Below are 11186 nucleotides of genomic sequence, written 5' to 3'. Positions count from 1 at the left end.
TATTTTGAAGATACTACGCCCGCCGAAATCGGAGCCAATGAAAATCTTAAAAATGTTTCAATTGCGGCGCGAAAAAAAAAAAAAAAAAAATTTGATCTTAAAATTAAATTAATAATTGTTTAAATGTAAATCTTTATAAGTAATTGATGCACTCGCCGTAATTGGTACACTTACCCTAGATGTAATTTTTTTGTTGTTGTAAGGACATATTTCTAAAATGCCGCAGTCATAAGTATAAATTGTGGGAGAAAAGAGATAGAGAATCGTCTTACCACTTTCCACCAGCCTCTTGTCCGTGGCTGCCCTGGCGCCAACCAGTCGTGGCACTGGAGAAAAGTCAGCTTGAATCCCTCTTTCAAGGGCTGAAACCCTACTTTCGGAGGGATCTCAGGCAGGTCCCTTAAAAGACTAAAAAAAAAATATATAAAAGTTAAAAAAAAAAAAAGAAAAAAAAAATTTGAATTGTTTTGTCTTACCAAACTAACGGAGGCAGACCCTCCGAAATTCCTCCCTCAACCAATTTCAGTGCCGGTAAATAATCCCCGACGTATACTGGGTTACGAAAGGATTGATAAAAAAAAAAATAAATAAATTTTCAGAATTTTATTTTTTTGTTTGTCATATTTAATTAGATACTTACTGGAGTCCAAAATCCACGAGCAAGGTAATTCCTCTCGCTCTCGTCCCAAAAATACTCCTGAAACCAGGAGGTCATGGAGCTAGCTCTTTCGACCCCGAAAGCCAAACTCCGGTCATAAGGCCATAATTCGCCAACTACGGTTCGGGGAGAAACAGGCCTCCATTCCCCAAAATTGATCATAAATCTAAAAAAAAAAAAAAAAACAGCATAATCATAAAATACAAAACAATTTATTTCCCTTTTCTATGCACATAATCTAATTGGAAGGAAATTTTCATAGGATTGGTTTAAAAAAAAAAAAAAAAAAAAAAATTATAAAAAAAATTTTGTTTTATATTAAGTATAGAAATAATTTTATTTATATTATGAACGAGTAAAAGAGGATATACATATATATATTTATTTAAAATACCTTTTTTTTTGTACAAAATGTAGATCTTTTTCAGGTCTTCTTCAATTCAATTATAAAAAAAAATAATTTTTTGAACTAAAATGATTCTTCACTAAATTAATTATTTTAATAATTTTCAAATACATCACAAATTCAATTATATCAAAATTACTTTTTCAATTAAAATTTTATGAATTGTCTATAATTAAATATATATATCAAAATAAAATTGAATTAAAAAAAAAATAAATAAATAATTTTTTTTTACCCGAAATTTCAATTTAAAATAAAATAAAACTCAATTATTTTCTAAAATTTCTATTCAAAATTAATTATCCAAATTTTCAATCAAAAATAAACTTAATTTAAATTATTATTCAAATCTGAATTATTTTAACTATTTTAATAATATTCCTTGAAAATTCAACCATCTGAAACCATTTTCATTTAAAATTCATTTTCAAAATATTGTATTTTGTCCGCATTTTCTAATAAATTTTAGTGAAATCTTCAAAAAAAAAAAAAAAAAAAAAAAAAAAAATTTTTAACTACAAAAACATTTCAAAATTCTCAATTTTAAATCCTCGAAAATTCTATTAAATTTAAAAAGTTTTTAAAAATTTTTTTTTGTTGACACAGAATCAGATCAGACGTGGTATGGGGGGGGGTTCGGCAGTGGGCTCTTCGGTTTCACGTGGGATGCTCATAAAATTACATAGTTAATACGAAATTTTAGATGGCTAAACACTACGGAAGAAATATGATTAATATCATCATTTTATTAAAAAGGGAAGATCGATCGTTGATTGATTGTAATACAATTAATCAATTTCCCGAGGCGAAACTTATAATTAGGATTTTATATTGTGCATGTGCTGAAATCAAATATTTAGTCTAATAATTAATAAATTACTTTAGTGAGGTTCACAGCGTTTCTGATCAGCGATTTGAGGGAACAAATATTTTCTATTTAAATATTTACATATTTTGCACAATAAAACTATTTTACTTAATTTTCGATCAATAATTTGTAAAAAGAGAAAAAATTATAAACAAAATGTTTTATTGTTTTTGTCAAGAAAAGTGGTTTTTTTTCTTCGTTGTGGGAAGCGTTTTGAACTTCGCCGACGTATTAAAATTCTACTTTATTTCTAAGAAAGTGTTAATGACTGGAGCAATTATACCCTATTTGGTAATATATTGACGTTTAATAAAATAATTTTTTGTTACAAAAACATCATACAAAATAATTTCTCAAAGTTCAAAGAGGTTTACCATTAAATAAGACATTTTAATTTTAATATTTTCGAACTGATTGCTACTTATTTAAAATTATTTTCACATTCTTAATAATTTAAATTCATTATATTTTCTAACGAACTATATAAACTAAAAATTTTCTTTTACAGTTTAATCATATAGTAATATAACCTGAAATTATGATAAAAAAAAAATAAAAGAAAAAAAAAAATTATTTTTTTTTCTGAAAATTAGATGGAAATTAGTCATGTGGTTCTTGTCATTTTCTCACTATTAACCATCAAAACTAATTTTGGGAAGGGTAGTGACGTCACCGGAGGCGTCGGGGCCTAGCCGGGTTCTGCGTTTTTCCCTATCAGAAACTTATCAAATTTTAGTTTTCGATAGGGAAACCTGGAGAAACTTCTCTACGGGTTCACATAAAAAAAAAAATCACTATTGAGCCATAAGGTCTCCGGATTTAAAACACGTTTAAAATACTGAAATTAAAGTTAATTCCCTTTTCCTTGTTTATGACTGTCGGTTACGAACTTTGTGCTTATGTATGGAAATAAGTGATTAAACACTCTAAATAAAAAAAAAAAATATATATATATATGTATATAGGCTATTTCAAGGATATGCTATTTTAAGTATATAAATATTAAGTTCAATTATTTTTTTTGTTGTATTATTGCATACCATTTCAAGCATTTATTTTAATTTTTTTTCCGTATAAATCTTTAGGTTGATAATTATTAAAACATAAAATCACGATGCTGATTTGGCAACAGAGCGCATTAAGAAAAAATTTTTTCGAAGAATGCTTATCTAACCTCCGTCCAGCTTAGAAATTTGACTCTTTACGGTGCTCAAGAAAGGCAACATCGCGTGAATGAATTCAGAATGCTACTCACACATACATGCATGAAAAGGGAAGGGGAGGAGTTTTTTCCTCTTTTTCCGACTCACAGTCTAACAAAATTATTATTAATTGTTGACTAACTATATTGAGTAAAGTTAAATTTGGATTTTAATTTTGTTCTCATTTAAACTTTAATTGCATTATTAGATTATTCATTTTGCTTATAAAATAAAACCTAAATTACATACATATATTAGTTTAAGAAACAGCTGAATAATAAGCCTCAGATTATACGATTTTTAATCTAAATAAAAAAATAAATAAAAAAAAAAAAGAAAAACTAAACTTTCCATAAATTAATTATTTTCAATAATTTAAATGAAAATTTTCAAAAATAAATATAAGTATGTGTTTTTATTTCTTACCCCTTTGATGTGGAGGGAGGGTTTTCCCTCAAATGCGTTAATTCGCTCAACGCATATTCCAGTTTATTTTGTTGTATCCATTCAAGCACAGAGGGCTTCCTTGCTCTTCGCAAAGTTTCGATAAACAAATTTTTATTAATCTCCTCCTGTACCGCTTCTTCCTCTTTTTGTTTTTCCTCTTTCATTTTTTTAAAAAGTTTAAATATTCTATTGTTTTTTAAGATTCCGCTGCGTTCATCAGCCCCTTCTTGCATGTCACTCGATTTATCTCCCATTCTTCCGATTTCTTCTGACGCACAAAATCAATAAAAGAACATTTGTTTTTACATTCTCTTCCTTACTATTATTAATATTATACACTACTATTAATTCTGTACTCACCTCGAAAAATCAGAACTGTAACAAACGCGGAGCGGAACGAAACACTTAACGCACAGAAACAAACTGAACTGCGGTGTCAGAGTCAGAAAGCACTACCACTGTGACGTATGTATTAATCATGAATCCAAGCCCTTATCATGGTAATCTCAAAACTAAGCCAGGATTACTAGTTAGAATAAGTAAGAAGAATAAAGCGCGAACTCTTAAAATTAATGTAAAATTGGAACAATAACGTTAGTCTAACAAAACAAAATTTTATCACTTGCCCATTATTTTAGTTAAAACACAAACTATATATAAAAAAAGAGAGAGGAAGGATATATGTATGGATCTTCTATTTCCAAAAGCTCGCAAAGTTGATGATTTATTATGAACTATTGTTTTATATATGTATAATTATTATTTTTTTTACATAAATCCTTATTTTACAAAATATACATGTAATTTCCATTCGCTTAAAACTGAAATAATATTAAGCAAAACCCCCCCAAAAAAAAAAAAATAATAATAATAATAATAATAATATATATATATATATTTTTTTTTTGAATTCGAAAGAATTACGAAAGATAGATTTTACCTAACTCTTTTTAAGAATACTTATAATAATACAAATAGCTATTAATGTAATCGATAAATTCATAATTGTAAGTGTATGCATGTATATGTATATATATATATATATATATATATATATATGTGTGTGTGTATGAGCATATATATATATATATACGTATATATATTTAAGAAATCAAGCGTATGTATTAACCTTTATACGAATTGAAGAATCTACAACATGTTTAATACGTGCGAAGCAAATATGCAACACAAATGTTGAAATTTAGTATGTATTGGATTTAGTATTCAAACGACGACTTTAGATTTCCATACGCATTATTGCGCATGCGTTGACAATCGGTATTCAAAATAAAATTATCAGAAATTAAAAAAAAAAGGGGAGGGGGGACTTCACCTGTGTTATGATTAGAGATTTAATACAATATGTTGTAAAGCATAAGTTGCGAATAATGAAAGGTGTTCTACCTAATCGAATGTGTATCGTTTTCAAATTTTGAATGTTTTTTTTAGTGTATAAGGCCTATACTATGCATATGATAAATACATATAGGGTTTCTATGTTACCAATACGTTACAAGAAGTTACAATATAGAGGCTATATATTCACTCGGGAACAAATCATGAAATTTTAACAAAATTCATATGTACAACGTTAAAATTTCATGGTTGTTGCAAGAGTTCTTGTGCCCATGAAGGCGATCAAAGGAAGGAGATATATATATGTAGTTTCCCCCGAATTCGTCTCCATCGCAATTAGTTTTCAGGGATCAAAAACGGAATATCCACGGTGGATTGTTACGGTAACACCAAATCCATATATATTTTTTATAATTAAAAAAAAAAAATTTTTTTTGAATGTTGTGAAAAATGAATTATTTTTCCAACAATGGAGTTTGGCGCGTGTAACTAGTGTTGAATAGAGTCATGGTGCTGTTCTGCGAGGGAGGCGAAATCGGGAAGAGAACAATTAAATTTTTCCTATATAAAAAGGGGGGTGAATAATAAATGTTTGTATCCTTCTTTTGATGGTTTTTGCTTCGTTGGCGCACAGAAAGATATATTTTTTTTAGAATTAAACATAAAATTCACAATGTTAATGTAATGATGTTGCGGGCATAGTATAGCATGTGTTATGGTAGTATGTATGTTATAATAGTAGGAATGTTCAAAATTATATCATTGCTAAGGGTTCGTTGTTTTTAAAAGGAAGGTATCATTTATTTTATTTTTTTTTCTCTTGCTTGTGGGTTTTGGCGGGCAAGGAATGAACATAGATACACCTATACCAAATCGGCTTCACGGTATTGGACGTCTGAACTATATATTGACGATTGCGCGCTACAAATTTATTTTACAGCTACAATGCACTTGGGCCGTACTCTGGCTATCGGCTCGGCTATCTCCATGTTCCCTGCTCCCTCCGGGATCTTGACCTACAAACTTTGTACCAAATAAAGGCACGTGCAATTAACATGTGGAACAAGAACAGCATTAAAAAGAAAATAGTATTGCTATTTTCTATCATGATTCAAAATTCATATGTACACACATTTTGTGAAGTGAAATTCTTCTCAGAAAATTTTAAATCAATTAAAACAGTAAAAAGCAAGGTGTATTTGCTGTTTCTTCTATTATTGAAAGGAAGAATTTTAATAATAGTAACAGCAATAATTTTACAAATAATTAATATTTTCAATTATAACTTATGAATATAGTTATAATAAACTCTTGTTCCAGGTAGGTGTTAAGTTGCGGCTGGACGTTTTCCGTTCTCACGCTTGCGGCATGAGATCTAAAACGTCAGCAAAAATGTAACCAACCAAGAAACTCAAAGAAACTGTCCCTTCTACAAAAATTTAGAATCCCAACTATCCCACCTAAATCCCAAGGCGATGGCCAGAGGCCGATCTGAGATCAAAACTCAAGGCAGTACAACTTTCGTAATCTTGAAGTTAAGACCTTTCCTGGCTCTGGCCTGGGAAGTCCTGATTTGTAAAGATTTAGAAACGCCGCGACTAAGCCCGTCCGCGAGTCGTAACCCGAATTATAACTTCGCACCAAGTTGCAAGTAAATTCGGGCGGACGAGAAAAATTAATTAAAGCTTTAGCCGACAAAGTCCAGTGGAACCGATTTGAGAATTGCCATTATTTAAATTTTATTTCAATTACTGGTAATTTATAGCCAATCGGCTGGTTGCATAGATTTTGCCCACGCCGTCTCAATATCGTGCGGACCCACAAAATTCTCGCGATTCCGCGATACCAAAATTTTCTTTGCCCGCCAGAAGACAAACTGCGAGCTTCGAGCATCAACGACTTCTGACGGTAGTTGTAAGCCGTAGTGGTAAGAGTTAAAACTTTTAAGTATCGTTCCACGCAATAATTTTTCTCTCTTTTTATCAATTTTGAACAATTTAGTTTTAGTGAATGTCAATTTTTGTTTGCGTATATTGATGTAACTGTAATTTCATACTTTTATTGAGTTCTTTCCAATTAAATAAAGACAAATTATAAAAGGGAAAATTTTTTGTTTTATTGTGTGTTCAAAAAAAAAAAAAAGAAAATTCTTACTAAAATTTAAAATGATGAAAGTGTCTTGGCAGAAACGTTTTTAAATAGGATAAACGGTCCCACAAAATAATAAACAAAATTCTAGAGTTTTTCAAGTAACACGTTTTAATATTCTGAATTTTGGCAGCTTGGTGCCTCCCCATAACCTCAAAGTTGATAAGAAATAAATTAATTAATTTTCCGGTTTGTAACATAGATATCTCAGAAAAACCCAATTTTCAATGTTTTTACTATTTTTTTTATATCTCTGGCAAAAATTAATATTTTTAAACGTTCTTAGGCTCATTGAAATCTTATTTTGTTATGCAATTCAAATTATATAAAACAATTCATGTACACATTCTTCCCTAGCGTATGCAAACCGTGAAAGTTGGCTCATAAAATGTCAAAAAATTTAAATTTAATTCTACAATAAAATATAATGTTTAAAAATCAAGTAAATATATCATTTTAAACTTCTCTGATTTATGTAAGTAAATTTAAAATTTATACATTTTACTGATCATTTTTTGTCATATAAATATTAATAACAATTTTTTGACATTTTATGAGCCAACTTTCACGGTTTGCATACGCTAGGGAAGAATGTGTACATGAATTGTTTTATATAATTTGAATTGCATAACAAAATACGATTTCAATGAGCCTAAGAACGTTTAAAAATATTAATTTTTGCCAGAGAAATAAAAAAAATAGTAAAAACATTGAAAATTGTGTTTTTCTTAGATATCTAATTGAAAAATTAACATATTCTCTTTGTCAAGGTGTCATTTCTTTCAGAATTTTATTAACTTTAATAAAATAAAGAGAAAAAATTTTTAGTTTTAATATTTTTGAAGATTTGAACAGTTTTATGGTTGTTGAAAAAGCAGAGTTCGCACAATTTCGGACGGTAGTGTAAATTATTTATTTAAAATTCAAAGTACAACAACGGCGTCTCAAAATAGTGTGAGTAGATCACACACGATTCTGCGTCGTTTGGCCGGAGCTAAACTAGGGAAGTTCGGCCTGAATCGCACGGCTTCAGGTGTCCCCTCCGGAGATGTTGGATCCTCATTTAGAGGTAAGGTTTCTAGGCTGAGGATGTCGTTTTCCTGCAGGTAGTCGAGGGTTGGTACTCGTCTTTCGGGTTGTTGAAAGACCGGAGTAGGTGGTGACCTGAGGGGGCTAATAGGTCCAGGACTAAAGTGCTCGTTTGTCCCTGGACTGGCGCCGAGTTCAGGGGGAGGTGTTGGACACTTTGGCGGAGTTCGTGGCTGAGTGTCTTCGCCAGTAACGGGCGAATTACGTTAGGCCACTTTTGGCGCGACCACGGCCCTGGGTCTAGGGTAATTGCAGGAAACGTAGTCGAAACGCGGCCAGTGTTGTCGTCGGAACGGTCGCGTCACGCCTCTATCAAGACTAGGTTTCGCACTCAGACTAGCGGAAACGGTGACGGGGACCACTGGTGGTTGGCCGAATTCGGGCAGCGGTAATGTGGTGGGAAGAGCGTCCCCATTTACGGAGTCAGGGCGTCTGCTGCAGTATTCTTTATATCCCGCGGCGTCGTGGATCTCCAGTTGGACTCCAGTTGTAGTTTCGGTATTATAACCAAGAAGTGGTTTGTCCAAGCTCCGTTAATGCTTCAGCGCCCTCTGGATCGAACGTTTCTTACCCTATGGACGACAGAACGAGCGAATAAGAAACAATAAGGTCGGGGTATTTTGTAGTCGAGAGAAAGCCAGCTCGAGTTTGCGCGTAGTATACTAGTATTGAGAGGAAAACCAACTCAATATAGTAGGTGTAGATGTGTATCGAGAGGAAACCAACTTGATACCGTGTGTGTTGTAGTTCCGAGAGGAAACCAGCTCGGTCATATACTGATATTGAGAGGAAACCAACTCAGTATAGTAGGTGTAGATGTGTATCGAGAGGAAACCAACTCGATACCGTGTGTGTAGTAGTTCCGAGAGGAAACCAGCTCGGTATTGTGCGTAATATACTGATATTGAGAGGAAACCAACTCAATATAGTATGTGTAGATAGGTATCGAGAGGAAACCAACTCGATACCGTGTGTGTGTAGTAATAGGGAGTTTGCATTAAAATTTTTTTTAATTTTAATCGATAGATTAGGTCTAATTTATATAACAAATTTTTTTTTAAATAATTTTTTAATCAAAAATAAGCATATAATTAAATAATAATAGTTTATATTATTTTAAAACATCGAAAACGGTCCGGAAAGAGCCGAGTCTTACCGAACAGAATGTGACGTATGTAGTGCCCAAATATTGCTGCTGTCATGAACTGTTTGTGAATAACCTAATGGAACGAAAGTTTTTTCTGGAAATTTTTATGAAATGGAGAAAATCAAGAGATATAAAACGTGTTTTGTGCCAAATTGTCTTAGTACAACAATTAAAACACCCGGAAAATTGTTTTTTACTGTGCCACAGAAAGAAGATATTAGGAGACAATGGTTTCAAGTTGCAAAACGAAATGATAATAATATGTTATCGATGAATTCAAAATTTTTTTTTTGTCAAGATCACTTCAATGTGAATATTTACATTGAAATAATTTAAAATTAAACTAGTTATAAATTATATTTTTAGACATGCAAAGTTAAAAAAACTTTCAAATGTCACTATATAATGTAAATAAAAGTAGTCAACATAACCTAAAAATAAAAAATTTTAAACCTCAAAATATTTTTATCACTTATTCATTGTAGTTGAAGGATGATATGGATAATTGAGGGGCTGGAAACAATAACAACCAGTACGCTCGGCCGGTCGCTTTGAAGCCAGTCAACACGTCAAAAAGGTGAAAAAATTGAAACTCAAAATTCGGATTCTTCAAAAGCTTCACTTTATAGAAGATAAAAAATGCATCTTTTTTCTCTCAGAAATTTTTTTCTAAATCCAATATTTTTGATAATAAAAGCAAAAAACCCAAAAAAAAATTTTCTCAAATTTAATTAAATTTTGAAATATAAACGATCATTTCTTTCACAAATAGTAATAAATTTGTTTACAACTTGGTATACATACTAAATTAGGTCTAATAACGCCATTAAAACATTAGAAAAGGCAAAAAAAATTATTGTTTTATTATTTTTAATTAAAAATTGAAAGAGGTCGATATTCACATTTTCTAACTTTTGACGATAAAATGTCTGCAGGGAATTTCAAAACTGTAAGAACTTCTCTTATAATATTTATTCACTACTATTTCAGGAAGTTTTCTGCAAAATTCCAAATCAATTCCTGTTATAGTTTTTAAAAAAATTAATTTTCAAGAAAAAGCGGATAGCCCATCGCGTTCACTTAACCCGCTGGAGACTCTTTCTTGAAGTATGTGAAATTATTTCGGCTCGAATAATAAGAAATTAGTGAAATAAGAAGAAAGTTATGTTTATTTTTTGTGATCAGTATCTTATATGTATGTACATTAGTATTAGAATTGTTAACAATATTAATATTAGTAACATTTATAATTCATACTTGATATTTTGTAAATATTTAAAATACGCATATTATAAATATAATATAAATAAATATAAATAATATAAATATTATAAGAGAAGTTCTTACAGTTTTGAAATTCCCTGCAGACATTTTATCGTCAAAAGTTAGAAAATGTGAATATCGACCTCTTTCAATTTTTAATTAAAAATAATAAAACAATAATTTTTTTTGCCTTTTCTAATGTTTTAATGGCTTTATTAGACCTAATTTAGTATGTATACCAAGTTGTAAACAAATTTATTATACTATTTGTGAAAAAAATAATCGTTTACATTTTAAAATTTCATTACATTTGATAAAATTTTTTTTGGGCTTTTTGCTTTTATTATCAAAAATATTGGATTTAAAAAAAAGTTTCTAAGAGAAAAAAGATATGTTTTTTTATCTTCTATAAAGTAGTGCTTCTGAAAAATCCGAATTTTGAGTTTCAATTTTGAGGTGTTGATTGGCTTCAAAGCGACCGGCCGAGCGTACTGGTTGTTATTGTTTCCGGCCCCTCAATTACAATAATAATACAATAATAAATAAACACAATAAATCACTTATTTTTAGTTAAAAAAAATAAAATAATTTGAAAACAGCGA

General features: G+C 30.4%; 1 protein-coding gene across 1 annotated transcript; it reads right to left on the bottom strand.

Moving 5' to 3' along the window:
• Window positions 1–204: 204 nt before the first annotated feature.
• On the bottom strand, window positions 205–3827 carry LOC127281490 (uncharacterized). The gene is made up of 3 exons (XM_051305212.1): window positions 3561–3827; window positions 477–824; window positions 205–408 (listed from the first exon to the last, which is right to left on the bottom strand). Exons 1-2 carry the CDS (start codon window positions 3812–3814, stop codon window positions 629–631), a joined length of 450 nt encoding a protein of 149 aa, XP_051161169.1. The 5' UTR covers window positions 3815–3827; the 3' UTR covers window positions 205–408; window positions 477–628.
• Window positions 3828–11186: the final 7359 nt, after the last annotated feature.

Source organism: Leptopilina boulardi, unplaced genomic scaffold (assembly GCF_019393585.1).
Source record: "Leptopilina boulardi isolate dan_hultmark-lab unplaced genomic scaffold, ZJU_Lbou_2.1 LbouV2_272, whole genome shotgun sequence".
In the NCBI taxonomy this organism is placed as follows: domain Eukaryota; kingdom Metazoa; phylum Arthropoda; class Insecta; order Hymenoptera; family Figitidae; genus Leptopilina; species Leptopilina boulardi.
This window is presented reverse-complemented; position numbering and strand designations above follow the sequence as displayed.

Bases quoted from the DNA above. Each gene is read 5' to 3' on its own strand.
- LOC127281490 (XM_051305212.1), bottom strand. From the start codon at position 3,814: ATGCAAGAAGGGGCTGATGAACGCAGCGGAATCTTAAAAAACAATAGA. The intron at 825-3,560 runs GTAAGAAATAAA...TTTTTTTTTTAG, and splicing joins CCTCCCTCCACATCAAAGGG to ATTTATGATCAATTTTGGGG.